The sequence below is a fragment of the Castor canadensis genome, chromosome 4 (genome assembly GCF_047511655.1).
Source record: "Castor canadensis chromosome 4, mCasCan1.hap1v2, whole genome shotgun sequence".
Lineage (NCBI taxonomy): Eukaryota > Metazoa > Chordata > Mammalia > Rodentia > Castoridae > Castor > Castor canadensis.
Window position 1 is genome coordinate 174289342 of NC_133389.1, and position 21307 is coordinate 174310648.

General features: G+C 36.0%; 1 protein-coding gene and 1 non-coding gene across 8 annotated transcripts in view; both read left to right on the forward strand.

Moving 5' to 3' along the window:
- Positions 1 to 21307, forward strand: part of Agfg1 (ArfGAP with FG repeats 1) — a 69709-nt gene that overhangs the window by 10191 nt on the left and 38211 nt on the right. For all 7 annotated transcript variants that reach the window (XM_074071893.1, XM_074071894.1, XM_074071895.1 and 4 more), the window contains exon 2: positions 7116 to 7209. In XM_074071893.1, the coding sequence (XP_073927994.1) occupies positions 7116 to 7209 (94 nt within the window). The remainder of the gene's footprint in view (positions 1 to 7115; positions 7210 to 21307) is intronic.
- Positions 4798 to 4961, forward strand: LOC141422728 (U1 spliceosomal RNA). The gene has a single exon (XR_012447475.1). It is a non-coding gene; the product is annotated as a U1 spliceosomal RNA (small nuclear RNA).

The window sequence follows — 21307 nt, forward strand, 5'->3', positions numbered from 1 at the left end:
TGGACATACGGAATGAGTCACATTGTCTGGTTACAGGCCTACCTGGGTGGTGGTCATTAAAACTAAAGCCCCCGAAGATCTGAATATGACTTAGTTATACTGCAAAAACATATTGGGCTGCATTAGTAGGCTACTTTGGAACTTGAAACCATGTAACTGGCAAACCTGCTTTAAAAATATCAATACTGCAATTATTGGATGAGTCAAAACAATTTTTGCACAAAACTGGGGACTGGCTGGCAGAGTGGCTCATGCTGTAAGAGTGCCTACCTAGCAAGCATGAGGCCCTGAGTTAAAGCCCCAATGCTGCCAAAAGAAAGAATGGATCATTGAAAAAGCTGGGTGCCTGTGGCTCCACCTAACTGTAATCCTAGCTACTCAGAAGGCAGTGATCAGGAGGATTGAGGTTCTAACCCAGCCTGGGCAAACAGGGTGAAACCCTATCTCAAAAAAAAAAAAAAAAAAAAAATCACAAAAAGGGCTGGTGGAGTGGCTCAAGATGTAGGCACTGACTTCATATTTCAGTACTGCAAGAAACAAACAAAAACCTGGAAACTTACAATGTGTATTTTAGGGTTTGGAATGAGTGGTACTTCAGTACTGGCCCTGTAAAAATGATGTGACTTACTTGCCCAGTACTTTTTATGACTGATACCATTACAATAAAGTATTTTATAAACATAGAATTCGAATAATAGCTAGACTAGAATTTAGCCATAAAGAGAAGTGGCATCAGTTTCCAGGAAAATAGGTTAAAACAGACATTTCCGTTTTGATCCATTAAGAATTTTGTTCATTTGAATTATCAAATTTGGTAGGTAGAAAGGTGGTCTGCTAATGAGAAAAAAATTAGTGTAAAAATTGTGGTTACCGCAGGTAATAGCATGGTCGGGACTTTAGTTTTTTATTTCTTAAGTTAACATACATTAAATTGAACTTTTTTGGTATACTGTGTATCATGTAACTGCTACTACAGTCAGAACATGGAGCTATTCTGTCATCCTGAAAAACTTAGCTTTTATTTTTCCTCCACCCCCAACAAAGTACTATAAGTTGGTTCTCCAACTTATAAAACTATTGGTTTTGCCTTTTTGAGAATGTTAGGAAAGTAGAACCAATCTTTACAGACCACCTGCTTTTACTCAGACTACCTTTAAGATTAATCTAGGTTAGTCGTTCCATCTCAATAGTTTCTTATTGCTGGACTAGTATTTCCTAGCTGCTATAAATATTTATGTACAAGTTATTTGTTAAGTACAAATTTTCACTTGAGTAGATAGCTTGGAGTGAGATTATATGTTTAATTTTATTTTTAAAATTGACTTTTTTGTTTTGTTCTTGTTTCATTTTTACTGATTTGGAAGCTGCAAATTCCATGTTCTTATATAGTCACCATTGAAATTTACTTTTCATATTAACATTCTAGGATTAATTAATATTTTAATTTACTTAAAAATACTAAATGTCTACTCAAGTACTATTGTTGGCAGAATTTGTCAACAAATTTGTTCAGTTTGTCCCATTTCCCCCTTACAAATTGGATGTTATTGTAATTAGATAATGTTTATTTAGATATGCCTGTGTGTTTGCCAGTTTCTTTGCTTACCCTTGTGAATGTGAAGACTTTCTTGGGTCATTTTTCTTTTTTGGTAGTGTTGGGGTTTGAACTCAGATCTGCCAGGTGCTCTACCACTTGAGCCACACCTCCAACTCTTTTTTTTTTTTTTTTTTTCCTGTATTTTGTGGATAGGGTCCCTCATTTGTTTTTTTCTGGGAACTGGCCTTGAACTGAAATCCTCATGCACCTCCTAAGTAGCTGGGATTACATCAACCCCAGCCCTCATTTTTCTCTTGAAAGTACATACAAGTTTCTTTAGTGAAAATCTCTTGGGGTAAACTCTTAGATTTTTAAAAAATCTGAAAATACCACCCTTTTGATTTCATAGTTCAAAAGTAGCTTTGCTCTGGATCACAGTAGTTACTCTCTTTTGCCACCAGAAGATAATATTTCTTATGTTTCCATTGAGAGTCTGTTACGTATCAAATTTTGTTTTGTCTTTTTTTGGGGGGTGGGGATGGTGGTATAGGGGCAGGAGCTCTACCACTTGAACCACACCTTCAGCCCCTTATGTTTTGGTTATTTTGGACATAGGGTCTTGCTTTTTACCCAGACTGGCCTTGGCCTCAATCCTCCTAGTTAATGCTTCCTGCCATTGCTAGGATGACAGGTGCATGCTGTCATGCCCAGGTACTTTTTGTCCAGGCTGACCTGGAACCTTGATTCTTCCATTCTCAGCCTCCCTCTTAGCTTGAGATTACAGGTGTGCACCACTGTGCCCAGCTGTTGTTTGAGATGGGAGTCTCATGAACATTTTGCCTGGGCTGATGTGGAACCAGGCAGCATGAGCCACTTTGTCTTTTTTTTTTTCCCCCCGATTGCTTTTAAGATCTCTTTGCCTTTGAGGTTTCACAGAAATATTTCTAAGTGTGGATTTTATTTATCCCAATTTTATTATATGCTATGTGTCCGATTGGTGCCTGTCATTAGATCTGAACAATCTGAGCCACTATCTCTTCAAATGTTTCATTTTCTTCTTTCACTTCTCTACTGTTCAGAAAGGGAATTGACTGAGTTCAAACCCCAGTGTTGCCAACCAACAACAATAAAAACAACCCCAAGCCCAACAAAACAGAGGGGGAACTGATTAGATGTGTGTTAGCCCCTCAATTTTATCTTCCTTATTTCTGTCTTTACATATTTATGTGGCCTTCTGGTTTATTTCTTTTGCCTGCCAGTTGATTGATTCTTCAGGCATGTCTAATCTCCTTAATTGATTTGTTGAATTTTTAAATTTCTGCATTTAAGTTTTCATTCCAGAAAAATTCTGATTTTTAAATTTGTCTCTCTTCCTTTGGGGAGGGAATTGGCTGTTGAGATTTCCCTTTCTAGGAGTCCAACAATATGCTAAATTCTTCCTTCTTTTATAGAAAAGCCTTTTCAGTCTATATATTGTTAGAACTAGAATGAGGTTAAATATGCAAACTGCCTGTCTGGGTACTTTATAATTGCTTTTTTTTTTGGCTCTACTGGGGTTTGAACTCAGGGTTTCATGCTTGCTAGGCAGGCACTCTACCACTTGAGCCACTCTGGCAGCTGGTTTAAGTACTTTAAAATTACTAATTTTTTTCTGCCTTGTGAACTTGCATTTTCCTGACTGGTGCTTTATATCATAAAGTTCATTTTTGGTTATTTGTTGTGGATACTTTTTTTTTTTTTTTTTTACTGTTTTCTAATTTAAATTTCTGTATGTATATTTACTATACATATTTTAAGCTTGTGTATTTTCTGTTTTTGATTTTAGAGGATGATATGTATCCATTTCTGTTTTCTGTTATTCTGGGTTTGTATGGAGTAAAGGTATAGTGTGCTTTGGAAAAGAGGGAATCCTGGTAGAACTTAAATCAATAGAGATCCAAGAAAGTCCATTAATTTCTCTTGCTTGGTAATTAATGTCCTATTTAGAGCAGTGGTTCTCAACTGGAAGAATTTTGCCTTCCAAAAGGAGACTTTTGATTCTCACTATTTGCTGGGTGGTGCTTCTGACACAGTAAGTAGAGGCCAGGGATGGTGCTCAGCACCCCACCATGTGCAGGACACCCTCCACCATAAAATCAGTCTAGCCCAAATGTCCACGCACTAAGATTAAGAAACTCTGTCGTAGCCAAATGAAAATAAGGTGCTGATGTGGGTGGGTGGGTATTAGAGGATTTGGGAGGGAGGGTTTTCAGGTTTTAGGAGAGGAAGGACATTTTGTCTTTCCCATATTTTCTTTCTATAATTCTTCGGCACAGATGTTCATATCCCTAAAGCAAATCAAAATTTTTTGACTGCCACGACTAGTCAGTTGGCCTTTATTTCTTGTCATTGTTCTAACTATAATAATACGTACTTGTCATGGAAAACTTGGAGAGAATAGAAAATTAACAACAGAAAAAAAATCATTCAAGTCAGGCGTGATAATACATGCTTGCAATACCAGCTCTTGGGAGCTGGGAAGAAAGATCTTGAGTTTAAGGCCAGCCTGGACTACATAGTGAGGCTCTCTCTCACCACCACCACCAACAAAAAAAATCATTCAGTCCTATTAACATTTTGGAATTTTTGGCTTTCTTTGCAGAGAGTTTTTTATATAACTGAAAATACTATGCAGTTTTTCATCTTAAAAAAATTAAAACAGCATAAGTATGCAAAATGTTAAATAGTTTTGTCATAATTCAGCCACTTACCTTTTGATATTGAAGAGTTTCTAATGTTTTCCTATTAAAAATGTTTGATGGACAGCTCATATATAATTATTTAACCATTTTTTGGATGCCTCTTTTAGAATAGCTTCCCAGAATGGGGTTGTTGGGAACGAGATAGTTGATAAAAATTGGTGAATTTATCCTACCACCAGCAGATAAGACTACCCACTTTCCCTGCAAATTCATCAGTCTGAATGCTATGTAAGAGATTCAGAGAGTCAGCCATCAGTTTTTCACCATACTTCATTTGTAGCCATGTGATATCCGTGCACAAAGCTTTTGGAGGCTAAAATAAGAAATCCCTGGTATATTCTTGTGTTGGAAATGTAGTTGGTACGTCTGAATAAGTAGAATATAAAAGAGCGTTTACAGAAAGTAACATGAATGTGTGGGAAATTTCTTTGTGATAACTTGATTTCTTTGTAATGAATGTGGCCTTACAAAATTGTGTCTGCATTTTTGTAAATTGAGTCCTATTTTAAAAACACTGAGATACTTACCTGGCAGGGGAGATACCATGATCACAAAGGTGGTTTTCCCAGAACAGGCTTATCCATTGAACTCTGGATGTGCTGACCCCTGCGATTTCCCCAAATGTGGGAAACTCGACTGCATAATTTGTGGTAGTGGGGGGACTGCGTTCGCTCTCTCCCCTTAAAAAAAATAAAAAAAAAACACTGAGAAAATTCATTTAAATAGAAAAAAAGTCCTTTCATAGTTTTGTTATGAGTCCATTCTGCTTGTATTTGTTCCCTAAGTTCAAAATTTTGTTTGTTTTTTTTTAGATAATATGAATACTTTCTTTGTTCATAAGTGGACCTTATGATATTGACAGGGTGTGGAGGTAATCAGTACATACACTTTATTGCATTGTGAGATCATAGAATTACAGAGTTACCTTTAGGATTTCCTTTTTACTCATTGAACAGTTTGACAGATATTGCAGTGTAATTCTTTGCTACAAAGTTTCGAAAACATACACATTTGTAATATTAGTGTTTGAGTCTTTCTCACAGAAGGTTATTCCTTTTCCTTTTTGTAAAAGAGCTATTATTTCAAGGGAAGTGGAAAGGTTAGGGTTTGTCTGGAAAAAGAGGAGATATGAAGGACAAAGTTGCAATGTGAGAGGAGTAGAGGCATTCAGGAGAACAATAGTAAGATAATAGCAAGCTAGGGTGTAAATATATATCATAAATTAATAAACTTCCTCCAAAGTGGTGAGTTTAATCTTGTTCTTATAATATGGATGAATTAGAAAAAACACAGTGTTATGCTTTAAATGAATTGTAATGACTTTGCACTTTTGGAAATGTTAGACATAATCTTTAGATTTGCATGATTGCAAATAAATTAAAAATGTACTTCAAATTATTCATACTGAAATTATTTCTTCACAGGTAGGTTTGAAAATTTTACCAAAATAGAACTGTAGTGGTTAGAGCAGTGGTTAGAATGTTTAGTTTCTCCTCTGTTCAGTCTTCGTTGCCATATTTTATGACTTCTTTATTTCCATATTTTATGATCTATTTGGAGTTGGAAGGAAAACAGTTTATTAGTTTAAAATTTAAAGCAAAACAAAATAACAGTAAAACCCAAGTTAACTTTTCTCTACCTCAAAATATGAAACAGATAAAGTAAAAATTCAGATGTGACCTGACACATGGAAGAGGGAGAAAGAAGAGAGTTCTGAAAGTTGAGGAGCTTTTGTTAGTTCTGAATTCTCCTTAGTATTTTGACTTAAAAGTATTGTGAATTTCTAGAAAGTTTTACACTATAATTACTCAAAAATGTTTCCAGAAGATTTTTGAAACATCTTTGGTTCACTTATTATTTTATATCATTGATAAATCTCTTATTTAAAGAGTATAGATGATTGCAAGTTGACTATGACAAATTCCATAGAAACATTATTGGTCTGCTCTAGAACCTAGATTCCAAATAAGGTCTTTTTTGTCAACATGTATATAGCCCCAAAGTAATTTTATGGAATTTGCATAGATTATTTAACCTTGGTTCTTGTGCGTAAATAGGCCACTTTGTGTTAGTAGGATAAAATTCTTTTTGAGTATAGCTCTTACTCAGTTTTTAATGTGCATGATACAATATCCTCCTAAAGCCTCCATATAGAAAAGGCTTCAGGGTTATAAAAGACCTAAAATGTCAATGAATTCTGTATCCAGCTATTTCTTAAATCCCTTCTTTGAGCCCCTGTGGTTTCCTCTTGAATGTCTACTGCTTCATGGGGTGATTGAAAGTATTTTTTATTATAAACCCTTGCTTGAATTGAGGAGAGTACTTCATTCATATTGGCTAATTACCTCAAATTTTCTTTGGTTAGCTTTTATGTAGTTTGTTAACTTAGCCTCAAACTTACTTAAAGTTAGTAGCTCCAATCTTAACACATCACTGTGTATTTCTTAGGAAACACGAAACTGTTTGCTTCTAGGAAACATGGAATATTTAAAGAATTAGTTTTTAAATTGTTTAACATAGTGCTTTTTATATTTATTGTCTACTCTTCATTAGAAATATGCTAAAACATTACTTGCATTTTCTAGGAGCTTGTCTGGTGTATATACTATGTGATCCTTCTAGGTGGTTAGTTGAACTTATATATATTATTTAGTATGAATCCGACCACTTTGACATCTATGTGAAGACTAATAGCTTAAAATAATCCTTAGTTTTACATTATGTAATGAAAACACTGTTCCAGGTTTAAATGTGCTAATTAAAAATATTTTGAATTACTAGATGTGTAATTTTCAAAATATATAATAGTAAATTTTGTAAAATGCTTTATCTTTTAGGCGAGGATTAAATCCACCACACAGGGTGAAATCTATCTCCATGACAACATTTACACAACAGGAAATTGAATTCCTGCAAAAACATGGAAATGAAGTAAGTGTTTTTATAATTTTCAACTTTTTTTTGTTGGCAGTCATTTTAATAAGAATTGATAAGTTGCTTAAAATGGTGAATGTCATGTTCTAAATGCATTGCTTTTATACTCTATTTAGAGATTTTAGGATATACTCATTTAATAATATATTTAGAATTAATGATGTCTAAACCTGTTAAGCTGTTGTGTGATCAGCTTTCACTGAAGGTCCTCACTTGATTTTTTTACTAAATGTTTATCTTTGAATGTACATGTAATGTTTAATGTTTAGCAGTCATTAGAAATGACTAGAAGGGATTCAGGAATCTAAACTCTCCCAAGAGGTTTGTAAGTTGATTGACAACTTAATGCGTTCACTGTGACAGTCACTGTTCTAGGTACTGTGGATGCAGTTACAGATGTGTCACACAGGCTTAGTCAATAGAGCATTTACCTTTGGAGAGACAGATATGTAACAAGTAATTGCAACATGGTGTTAGATAAAAATAAAGATAAGAACTTTCAGAAGTAATGTAGAAGACACTCAATCTGTTGGTGAAAAGGAAAGAATTGGGAAGACCTCACAGAAGAGACAAAAACATTTGCTAGTTTTGGAAGGTGACTAGGGAAAAACATGGGGATGGAGCAAACCCAGTACACAAAGAAAAAGGGAAATTTGTAATAGGAAGGTAGGAAATATACCAATCTCATAACTGCTTATTAAGACAAACTTCCTCATTAGCATAGCTGAGGATACCTTAGAACCAAAATATTGGACTAGGTACAGTTGGATCTTTTCATTATTATTAGTACCTATTTTTAAACACTTAAGAGATGTGTAGAGGGAGAGGACTAATATTATGAAATGCAGCATGTGTGGTACAACCTCATAACAAAAATTTCATGGACTTTAATTGTAGATATTTTATTATTATTTTATCTTAACCATTTACATTTTATTGTATGTATGTATTTATTTATTTTAGTAGCATTGGGGTTTGAACTCAGGGCATCATGTTTTCTAGGCTAGCACTCTGATTGTTTGAGTCACTCTGCCAGTCCTTAACCATTTAAATTTTTACATGTATAGAGAATAGGATTTATTTTAGAATTTTTTCCCTTAATACTTTGAATCAGGATCCAACTGATTAGTCACGCACATTATGAGTGGCTAATAAGCATTTTAAAATTATATAGTGCTTTAAAGGCTGAATATTTCCATGTTTCAAAATATGTTGTCCTATTTCTGTAGTTACTTTTAAATAGTTTGCAATTGATCATACTCAGTCACAAATTTAGAATTTAAATGGCACTGTCTTTATATGTTCATTTTAGGATTAAAATGGATATCTTGTCCATGAATGGATCCATACCTGAAATGAGTGTTTCTGAATTCTAAGATCAGAAATATATTGGTTTCAATAGCATTTTTGGATTTTCTCTCCATCACAGGGGCGTTCTAGTGTGCTGGGAGACGTTTGGTTGTTGTCACTATTGGAAGGTGTTGCTGGCTTAAGCTGGGTGATTGATGACTTGCAATATGTTGAATGGAATTTACTTGCATTCCACATGCTTTATATGGTTCTCCAGACATATATTATATGGGAAACACTGATATAAAATAATCTGCATATACAATTTAATCCTGTCTTAACATGCACTACAGTTGTGAACAGTCTATTGTCAAAGAAAGCTGTGTCCCAAGCCTAGAACCAAGTGGGAGAGAACTATCTTGGTTCTAGGCTTGGGACACAATAATTGAGACCATATACTCCATGTGTATATCTAGGGAGGATGTTCCTCCAGAATTTTATCAGGAATTTCTTACCCTTAGAAACCACAGAACTCATGGCAATACAGATGGTATTTTAGTCACCAGTACAGTCCCTCTGTATTGGGTTGTGTTGGTAGCTGTGACAAGCAAGAAAACTATTGTTTATAAATATGCTGAAGGTCATGTATTTATAGACCCCATATTATTTATTCTGTAGATAATGGTTTAAAAATTAGTTAAATGCTACTTTAGTGTTTTTAGATTGTCACATTGAGTTTGGTGAATCAGATATGTCCCTTACTAAGTTTTAGAACATATATAAGCTGGATGGTGATGAAATATATTGTAGTGAAGCACTCTGTATTTGTTTGCTAAAAAGTTTTTGACCTTTCTTCCAAAAGCAGATTATTTCACAAGAAATTTCCATATACTTATCTTGTGTTAGTCACCTTGTCACTGTAACAAAATGCCTGAGGTACTGACTTTTCAAAGAGAAAAGGTTTATTTTGGTTCATAGTTACGGAGGTTCCAGTCACTGACCAACTGGCTTTGTTTTCTTCGGACCTGTGGTGAGGTAGCACATCATTGGTAGGAAGTGAATGAGAGTGGGAAGGGGTCTGGATCCTAGAGCCTCCTTCAAGAGCATGCCTGGTGATTTAAAGACCTTCTACTAGGCCCTACCTCTCAAAGGTTCAAAAGCCCTGGGACCAGGCCTTTAATACATGGGCCTCTTGGGGACATTAAGATCCAAACCAAAGCATTTTGTAATGCTTTCTTTTGTATCATAAAGTGCCTTTAACATTTTTCTAGTGGTTTCCTCTCTATATCCACTTTTGTGATACTGTGTGTAAATAATGATTTTCTAGTTAAAGAAGTTTCATTATTGGGTTAACTTCTGATTGCCAAAGTTAATGGAAGGAGGACCAATGAGTTGTGCTACAGATAATTCAATAGAAAAGAAAATGTAGAAATAATTTTATTTTGAAACAAACATAGTTTTTCTTGTAGTGAATGAACCTTCATCATTATGTTTTAGAACTGAAGGATGGAGAGGAAAAGCATTACTGTCAGTGCTCCACAGGCATATAGTCTTGCTAATATTTGATTGTCTTTGTGTTACATTCAAGACAACAGTTGCTTTTAAAATAAAACCCTAAGATAAGCTACACTTTCCCCATTATATTCATGATTGATTCATTCTTCATTCGGTCCATAAAAATATTTTTACTGGAACGTCTAGGAATCATTTTATATTTTTCTTAGTCTGTTATGAAATCAGATAGAATACTATGGCTTTCCTATGTCATCCTGTCCTATAAACTATAACAAGTGGCAGTTTTTCTCACTAGAGAATGGTGGATTCTCACAAGCATAAGTAAGGCCTGTATCAAAAAGTGTTCTTGGGACATCATCAGAATGAAGACAGTGAAGATTCCTGTGAATCAGTGCCTGGAATGCTCATGCAACTTTAGTTTGTCTTTTAAGTTTAGTTAAAAATGAAACAAACCCCTGGAGTGGCGGTGCACACCTGTAATTCTGTCACTTGGGAGGCTGAGACAGGAGGATCATGAATTTAAGGCCCCTCTGGGTGACATTGAGAGACTCTGTCACAAAACAAACAAAGCCACCAACACCAACAAAACCCCAACCTGACACAACTCTGTAGGAAATTGATAAAATTTGGAGAGGACCTATTAAATATTTCTTCAGGTATATAGGGGTATTGTGCTGAACAATTGGATTTGGATGCAGTAGGTTGTGAACTTTGGCTAAGATGCCTCTAAGCCTCAGTTTCTACAACTCTGAAATAGGAGCAATAATATCTATATGGAGAAAAGCTAGGATGCTTTGGATTCAGTCTACGTGTGAAAATTAACAGTATGTTTCTTGTCAAATAATATACCTACTCAGGTATTTATTAAATCAGAATCTAAGGTACAAGTTTTAGGGAATAGATTATGAATATTTTTGTTCTTTGTTCAGGTGGCCTTATTAGGGGGCTTCTTTTGGTTTTCAGAGTATAGTTATCATTTATATTAATATTTGTTTTACATATTTAAACTCTTGAAGTATTTTAACTTTAATTTTATACTGAGCTTAAATAATGAAAACTGACATTTATTTTAGTAACACCAGATTAAGTGTCATTGTAGAGTGATACAACAGGGCTGGCAAACTGTTTCTATAAAGAGCCACATAGTAAATATTGTAGGTTCTGTGGGTTACCTGCAGTCTCTATTGCATATTCTTGCTTGAAAATTGTTTTTGCTTTTATAATCTTTTAACATAAAAAATATTCTTAGATCAGGGCGATATAAAAACAGGTTAGGGGCCCAATTTCATCTATAGGTAGTTGATTAAAACCCCCTGGTCTGGACTGGAGGTGTGGCTCAAGTGATAGAGAGCTTGGTGAAGCCCTGAGTTCAAACCTCGGTCCCAGCACCAAACAAAACCCTGGTCTGTAGAATTAATTGTACAGTTTTCAGCTTGCAACATGCATCCCTCTTGTAACCTGGTTTCTTTACATAGCTCATCATCATCTTAGTTTTTGCCAGCAAGATTAAAACTCCCCTGTGTAGTTTAATATTTTCTTTTTCTTTCTTTCTTTTTTTTTTGCAGTAACTGGCATTTCAACTCAAAGCTTTTAACCTTGGTAGGCAGGTACTCTACCACTTGAGTCACTCCTTTAACCTTTTTTGTTTTAGCTTGTTTTTTTTTTTTTTTTTTTTTTAAATAGTGTCTCATGTTTATGGTCAGGCCAGCCTGAACCATGATCCTCCAATTTGTGCTTCCCCCATAGGTGGGATGACAGGCACACACATCCACACGCAGCTTTTTACTAGGTGAGATGGAGTCTCTTGCACCTTTTTGCCTCAAACCATGATCCTCCGTTTTTCTGCCTTCTCAGTAGCTAGGATTACAAGCATGAGCCACTGCATCTGGCTAAACTGTTTTAAAAATAGCCTTCACTGTAAGATTTTACACAAATGGCTTTTTTTTCCTTACTATTTCTTTCATAGTTTCTCTTTCTGCCCTCAAAACATATAGACATTTATGGCTAGTCTTACATACCTTGTTATTATACTTAGAGCAGTAAGAATATATGAAAGTAAATGCTCAGATTAATTTCAAAATTTATGTTTCATTGGAGTTGTAGGTTTTTTTTTTTGTTTGTATGTTGCTTATTTCACGAGGTTTGAAGAATAGTATTTGTGAAGCCATTTTGAAAACTGATATAGTCTGTAGATGTAAGTTGGCAGTTTTACGTAAAAGATACTTTTCTAATTGGTTCTTAAGGTTAGAAAATAACATATCAAGGCTAGAAAAAGCATATCATGATAGGCTTTGAAGTGAATTTAGTACGGAGAAAAATTCTGCAGGATTTCATTATCATAGTACCACAAACAATGTAAGAAATCTTATCCTTGTTTTGTATACTTAGTGATATGTGGATCTTGTGAGAGATGACTGAAAACCTGGAGTGTTATAGATGTGCTAGATGTTGTTTATAACTGCACTGAGAGTTCACTGAGTTTTTTTGTTACATTGAGAGTCTAGGCCAGAGTTTATTTCCTTTTCCTTATTTGCATTGCCTGTTCTAGCTCCCTATAATCTTTCACCTTTACTTGTTTGGAATTTTTTGTCTTTAAGTAGTAGCTTAAAAAAAATTCAATTTGAAACTAATTAAAAATATAAATTGTTAGAATTTTTTGTTCCTTTTAAAAACTTTTTATTATGTAAATGTTCATATATCTACACGAATAGACAATAATGTAATAACTCACATCAACCACTGGCCTTACCTTTTTATTATTTTGAAGCAAATCAAAGATATAATTTCCTTCAATTCATTTTCTCAAAAAACCAAAAAAATCCCAAGTACTTAAAAAAATGTAACTCACAATACCATTTGCATGACTAAAAATTAACAATAATCTAGTCCTTTATTCAGTGTTCAGTTAGATTTTTTATGATTTCATACATACCCCCTTTATTTCTGCCCCCTCCCCCTCTTCTCTTCTTAACATATTGTTTGAATCAGGATCCAGGTATTCCCACACCTGAGTGGTTAATGTGGATTTTCCAATGCTTTACTGCTTTTAAAGGCAATAAAATCTAGCTGGGACAACTTCTTGAGGCCTGTATTGGTGATCTGTGGGATAGAAACAGGCAGAGGTGTGTCATGTCATAACGGAGGTGTGTGCCCTAGACCATGTGGCTACTGTGGGGCTAGATAACCTGTAACTTGGGGCACCTGCTAGCTTAAGTCTCTGAGAACTATAATAGCTCATGTAGCACAAGTACTACTGGGTATACATCTGAATTGTAGATCTTCTCCATGTCTTTTCCAGTGCTCTGGAATCAGCTGCTACTTGGGCTCCTGATAATTGATGCTAGGTTCTTACTTCAGAACAAAAGACCTGTTTGATTTTCAGGATAGCAACTGGCATTCTCTTTGGCAACAGAGGATGCCATCTGGTTTTGGGTGCTTGCTTTTTTAAGAAGAAACTGAAATATGTCCTGGGCTTATGGATTTTGAGGATTTGATGGCAGTGAGGGTTTCTTGGTTCTGTTTCCTGAACTCGAAGCCATCCTTCACAACAAGATCAGTTTTGAGTAGGAGTAGCCAAAGGCCATGTATGCAGGAGCTTCCTGGAGATTTGTATATTTTTTCTGAGTCTTCTATTGGACCATTGGCTCTACACTTCCCCAAGGATAATCTTATTCTGGCCTGTGACCTTTCCAAAGGTTCTCTGGCTTTGAACAATCTTCTGGTGTGAGAACTGGTCCCACTTTGTGCTGACAGCAGCATAGTACCATAGGTATTACTGTAGGTGAGCAGAATCTCCTGGTAGTGTGATCCTGGTGGTGCAGCAGCTGCTTTGCTTGAAGGGATCCTGGTTAGGGTACCTGCTTTGTTATCTAGAACCTGCTCTCATACATGGCCATGGCAAGTTCCTGGTCCTAGTCAGGGGCCACTGAGAAGCCACAGAACAATGGCCAGATCTGCCTGTTTTCTCTCCAGCCCCAACATTTTATTATGAAAATTTCCAAAAATCACACAAAAAGTTGAAGAGTTAATATAGGTATAATAAAAATTGTGCCATATTTGCTTTCGCAGATATCCTTCAAAGTAAGTTTCAAACTATTTCACCTTTAAAACTTCAGTATATTACTAATTGGAGTTCAATATTCAGTTTTTTAAAGAATATAATTTGCATACAGTGAAATAAAGAATCTTACGTGTACTTTTGGATGAGTTGTGATTATTTTTTGGCAGTACTGGTGTTTGAATTCAGGGCTTCAGCTTGCTAGGCAGGTGCTGTACTGTTTGAGCCACACCTCCAGCCCTGGATGAGGTGTGTGTGTGTGTGTGTGTGTGTGTGTGTGTGTGTGTGTGTGTGTGTGTGTGTGTGTGTGTGTGTGTGTGGTGCTGGGGATCAAACCCAGGGCATGGTATAGGCAACCACTTTATCACTGAGCTATATCTTCAGCCCCTGGATAAGGTTTTTTTTTTTTTTTTTAAGTGTAAAGTGGAAGAGTAGCCCCCAGTGTTGGGGGGATCCCCAAGAGATGGTGCTGAAGAAATGAAATGATCTGAAGTTCTTATCCATTCTCTCCAGTACATTGCTTGATAGCTATGCTTATTAGGTGTGCAGAAAGCAGTATTTTGGTTAACTGTTCCTACAACATTCTGTTTGGTTGGTCCTGATCTTCACATAGTCCTTGCTACCTTTCCTTCTTTCTACCTATAAAGTTTTTTTTTTCAGCTATTTATTTATTTATTTATTGTTTTATTATTCATATGTGCATACAAGGCTTGAGTCATTTCTCCCCCCTGCCCCCACCCCCTCCCTTACCACCCACTCCGCCCCCTCCCTCTCCCCCCAACCCCCTCAATACCCGGCAGAAACTATTTTGCCCTTATCTCTAATTTTTGAAGAGAGAGTATAAGCAATAATAGGAAGGAACAAGTGTTTTTGCTAGTTGAGATAAGGATAGCTATACAGGGAGTTGACTCACGTTAATTTTTCTGTGCACATGTGTTACCTTCTAGGTTAATTCTTTTTGATCTAACCTTTTCTTTAGTTCCTGGTCCCCTTTTCCTATTGGCCTCAGTTGCTTTTAAGGTATCTGCTTTAGTTTCTCTGCGTTAAGGGCAACAAATGCTAGCTAGTTTTTTAGGTGTTTTACCTATCCTCACCCCTCCCTTGTGTGCTCTCGCTTTTATCATGTGCTCAAAGTCCAATCCCCTTGTTGTGTTTGCCCTTGATCTAATGTCCACATATGAGGGAGAACATACGATCTTTGGTCTTTTGGGCCAGGCTAACCTCACTCAGAATGATGTTCTCCAATTCCATCCATTTACCAGCAGATGATAACATTTCGTTCTTCTTCATGACTGCATAAAATTCCATTGTGTATAGATAACCACATTTTCTTAATCCATTCGTCAGTGGTGGGGCATCTTGGCTGTTTCCATAACTTGGCTATTGTGAATAGTGCTGCAATAAACATGGGTATGCAGGTGCCTCTGGAGTAACCTGTGTCACAGTCTTTTGGGTATATCCCCAAGAGTGGTATTGCTGGATCAAATGGTAGATCCATGTCTAGCTTTTTAAGTAGCCTCCAAATTTTTTCCCGGAGTGGTTGTACTAGTTTACATTCCCACCAACAGTGTAAGAGGGTTCCTTTTTCCCCCGCCTCCTCGCCAACACCTGTTGTTGGTGGTGTTGCTGATGATGGCTATTCTAACAGGGGAGAGGTGGAATTTTAGTGTGGTTTTAATTTGCATTTCCTTTATTGCTAGAGATGGTGAGCATTTTTTCATGTGTTTTTTGGCCATTTGAATTTCTTCTTTTGAGAAAGTTCTGTTTAGTTCACGTGCCCATTTCTTTATTGGTTCATTAGTTTTGGGAGAATTTAGTTTTTTAAGTTCCCCATATATTCTGGTTATCAGTCCTTTGTCTGATGTGTAGCTGGCAAATATTTTCTCCCACTCTGTGGGTGTTCTCTTCAGTTTAGAGACCATTTCTTTTGATGAACAGAAGCTTTTTAGTTTTATGAGGTCCCATTTATCTATGCTATCTCTTAGTTGCTGTGCTGCTGGGGTTTCGTTGAGAAAGTTCTTACCTATACCTACTAACTCCAGAGTATTTCCTACTCTTTCCTGTATCAACTTTAGAGTTTGTGGTCTGATATTAAGATCCTTGATCCATTTTGAGTTAAGATTGGTATAGGGTGATAGCCATGGATCTAGTTTCAGTTTTTTGCAGACTGCTAACCAGTTTTCCCAGCAGTTTTTGTTGAAGAGGCTGCTATTTCTCCATTGTATATTTTTAGCTCCTTTGTCAAAGACAAGTTGGTTATAGTTGTGTAGCTTCATATCTGGGTCCTCTATTCTGTTCCACTGGTCTTCATGTCTGTTTTTGTGCCAGTACCATGCTGTTTTTATCGTTATCGCTTTGTAATATAGTTTGAAGTCAGGTATCGTGATACCTCCAGCATTGTTCTTTTGACTGAGTATTGCCTTGGCTAGTCGTGGCCTCTTGTGTTTCCATATAAATTTCATGGTAGATTTTTCAATTTCTTTAATGAATGTCATTGGAATTTTGATGGGCATTGCATTAAACATGTAGATTGCTTTTGGGAGTATAGACATTTTTACTATGTTGATTCTTCCAATCCATGAGCATGGGAGATCTCTCCACTTTCTATAGTTTTCTTCAGTCTCTTTCTTCAGAAGTTTATAGTTTTCCTTGTAGAGGTCATTCACATCTTTTGTTAGGTTTACACCTAGGTATTTGATTTTTTTTTTGAGGCTATTGTAAATGGAATTGTTTTCATACATTCTTTTTCAGTTTGCTCATTGTTAGTGTATAGAAATGCTAATGAGTTTTCTATGTTGATTTTATATCCTGCTACCTTGCTGTAGCTATTGATGATATCTAGAAGCTTCTGAGTAGAGTTTTTTGGGTCTTTAAGGTATAGGATCATGTCATCTGCAAATAAGGATATTTTGATAGTTTCTTTACCTATTTGTATTCCTTTTATTCCTTCTTCTTGCCTAATTGCTCTGGCTAGGAATTCCAGTACTATGTTGAATAGGAGTGGAGATAGTGGGCATCCTTGTCTGGTTCTTGATTTTAGAGGGAATGGTTTCAGTTTTCTCTGTGAAGTATAATGCTGGCTGTAGGTTTGTCATATATAGCTTTTATAATGTTGAGGTACTTTCCTTCTATTCCTAGTTTTCTTAGAGCTTTTGTCATGAAATGGTGTTGGATCTTATCAGAGGCTTTTTCTGCATCTGTTGAGATGATCAAGTGGTTTTTGTCTTTGCTTCTGTTAATGTGGTTTATTATGTTTATTGATTTTCATATGTTGAACCTCCCCTGCATCCCTGGAATGAAGCCTGCGTGGTTGTGGTGAATAATCTTTTTGATGTGTTGTTGAATTCGGTTTGCCATTATTTTGTTGAGGATTTTTGCATCGATGTTCATTAAGGAGATTGGCCTATAGTTCTCCTTTTTGGAGGTGTCTTTGCCTGGTTTTGGGATAAGTGTAATACTGGCTTCATAAAATGTGTTTGGCAGTTTTCCTTCCCTTTCTATTTCATGGAACAGTTTAAGGAGGGTTGGTATCAGTTCTTTAAAGGTCTGATAGAATTCAGCAGAGAATCCATGGACTTCTACCTATAAAGTTACAGGGAGGTCATAATAGAGGTTTCAGGGGCCTTTCGTTCTGTCTTATTCCCGCTGTGAAGAAGTAACCCTAATGGCCCTTAGGGAAAAGGGCTACGACTGCTTATTGGCTGCTTAAAGCTAGAAAGAGGATGGTAGAGGATGGCAGTCAGGGTCTGCCATCTCACAGAGACCTAGGAAACCCCAGTAGGGTCTTTATTTGAGTCAACCTTATCCCAAACCCAGGAGGTGACAAGGGAAATTTAGTTAGCAGGAAATTCAATTGACAGGTTGCCAGGACCAGGACCTGGATAAATTTTGATAATTCCTGTTTAGCATCTCAAAGGTCCTATAAGGATATAGCACATAGGTATCATTCCAGTAAGTTCTGTGATACTCCTTCCTATTCTATTTAAAAGTGCTCAGAGGCACTTTTAAAATTTTTATTTATATTCATAAAAATCAAATGATGAAAAATTTCACAGAGAAATGATTCTTTTTTGTGTGACACTTCTTTGGAGAATTTTGCATGTGGGTGCTTATTGCTTTTCCTTTTAATGATTGTATTCCGTGGAGGTATCAGAAATTTTTATCCTCAGTAAATGTGTTCTCCCAGCCTCTGGCTTTCTTATTTTCTCAAGTAGAGTTAATGCTTTCTTGGTACTCTCGAGAAATCTTTGTCTCTTCTCATATTATGAAAACAGTCTCCTATTTTGTTTCTTCAAAAGGTATACATTTGGTTTATTTCACAAACTCTCTTCTCACATGTACGGTGCCAGCTGAAACTGCTCAGTTTTTTTAGTTTTTAATTGAACATGGCCCAGGTGAAGAGGGAGCCAGAGATTTAGGCACAGTTTGTATGAAGTTTTGTGGTTCCTCTTCAGGAATTTAACCCTGCTTTTAGTTGCTGTGGTTGTGAGAAGCCGTCTCATGTTTTTAAGCTTTGTGCGTGTCTTCAAGAATTTTAACAGTCCTTCATGGTGTTGCTAGGGGTAAGGCTGTTTTCAAGGGGTGCCTTAAAGCAATAGCAGATGCCTACTTTTCCTCCAGGGGAGAGGTTTCTTTCATTTTTGTGGCCTATTCCTGTTATTTCTTGTGTGCATTATAATGCCTAAATACTCTAAAACAGGTTTTTAAAAAAATTATTCTATTTAAATCATTAGTATTCTTGGATGCTGGGATGGTATCATTTTAACTCCGTGTTTGTCCCTATGTCAGAAATCACCAAACTTTTCCTGTGAGGCATCAGATAGTAAACATTTTAGCTGTATTGTCCATAAGGTCTTTGTTGAAACTTCTTGATACTGATGTTAACCTAAAGTAGTCCGATAATAGGTAAACATTTTGTTTTTATATTTTAATAAAAATCTACAAACATAGGCCTTAGGCCAAATTTAGCCCACAGAGTGTAATTTGCTGACCTCTGGCCTATATATGATGAGAGAATTTGGATCAGTGAATTTATTATTTCTTCTTTAAATAAGTTTGGAAACTGAATGTTCTACGTCATCCTGTAGATTTTAGGTGGAACAAAAGAAAAAAGATAATTTCTACTGCACATACATTTTAGGGTTATTAAGGAAATTGTTTTCATTCATGCACCAGATATTAAGAGCTTTAAGTACTAAGCAAACACATAGCAGTGAATTAGAGAAGACCTTCCTGCCTTATGAAGTTTGCATTTTAAAATTGAGCTAAAGGGCACTAACATTAATAACCTGCTGTACATTATCTGTATCTGGGATTTGGTGTGGAAAACGTTGCCCTTTTGGATTGGGTAGTCAGGGAAGACTTCCTGAGGCAGAATGGCTATTGCAGAGTTAATCGGGTCAGATTCTGTTGGGCCTAATTGAGCATGATTAAGAATTTTATGATTATGTTAAGAAAGTCATTATAAGGTAGTTTGTGGTTAAATTAAAAACAAATGCACTAGGCCCTGAGTTTAAACCCCAGTACCACAATTTTTTATGATTCTTTAATTTTCCTCTTATTTGTTCCTGTAGTTTATGAACTATATTATTAAATGTGATTATATCTTACCTGCAGAAGGAGGCAGTACTTTTCTATCTCTGCTAAGGAGAGAAAGGACAAAAAAAGAAAGTCTGAATTCTAGTTAGGTGTATATAGATGAGCTTCATTTTAAAAAAAAAAAAAAAGCTTCTCTAATTCCAGAACACCTTTTGTCCTCTTTTCTACATCTTGTCTGTCTAGAAGTTGTATTTGAGTCAGGTTGCATTATTTATTCTTTTTCCCCCCTTTTTAATACAAATAAGGTTTTTCTGAGTAAAGGTGAATGTGCAATCTGAGAAGATTATAAAGCAGTAATAATCTCTACCCTTACTTACCTTTTTTCTCAAGCTTAATGTTCCACTGTTTCTTATCTTTTCTTTTTTGTACATGTAATTGGGAGTGAGTATGCATGTTTTCTGTTTTTGTTGTTCATAGTTGAATTTGTTAAATTGCTTGCTCTGTGTATATTATCATGATTTGGATGTTGTGCTGCATAGCTTTCACCTGCTGTTCTAGTGCTATGCCTTACCTTGCTCTAGGTAGCTGGCCTGCCTATACATGCAAATGGACTCCCTTGTCCCATGGCTGCCAGTTGGATTCTGCTGATGGGGATCATTGTCAACCGATAAAAGAGGTGGGGTTAGGATATTTACTTTCTTGACTTCTTCTTGTGAGATTTCTGTAGCCTGGCTGCATCTTTCCATTGAAGCTCTCAGTTCTTATAAGGCAGCCTTCTTTATTTTAAGGCTCTGATGATTTCTTCCTCTTTTCCCTCTTTTACTGCCAATGGATACTAAGCCCAGCTGTTACTAACCCTGGGATATTACACTCTTACTTATGATTTCCTTACTGCCTACCTGTGATTTGTAGCAGTCTCTTGATTAAACTTTTCCTCATGTTACCTAAATTGTGCCATCTGTTTCCTAATGTAACCCTGACTGATAAAATATGCTTTAAAGATAGTTTAAATTCTTCCAGTGGCTATTATGATTGTAATTCTAAAATGGATTAATACTAGAATAAAGAAAAAAATTACTCTGACAACTTCATGAATTTATTCTGCAGGGTGATATCATTTTATTTTTAATTCCTCCATAAGATTTGTTTTTCAGCATTATGACCTTGTTTATCAAACATTTAATATGGCAAAATTTACTGTCTTAAGCATTGCAGAGAATTCAGAAATAGTGAATAAGGCATAAACTCAGTGATTCAAATGTATAGCAGTTTGTAATGAGTTTCCTGTGGGGATTAAAAAGTGTTATGAAAGTTTCAGAAGAAGGAGATTGATCCATTAAGACCATTTTGTTTCTGTCTGCAGTGGGATTGAAGGGAGATCCATAGTCCTGTGTTCCTGGAGAGATCTCCTCTTCTCAGTTTTTGCTTAGCCTTAACTCATCACACTATAACATTTGAGTTTCTTCTTTTGAGAAAGTTCTGTTTAGTTCAGCAAGTGATAACTTTTGTTATTATTGTTCCTTAGTACTTTTCTGCCCCTGGCCCCATATTCCTTATTTAAATAGATGTGATTTACTGTGTCTTTCTGTTACAGTTATCCTAGTCAGTTCCTCTCATTTATTTTAGATTTTAGCAGCTTACATAATGTATTTTTCCCACTGGTCATTTCTTGACAATCCCAGTATCCACATGGAT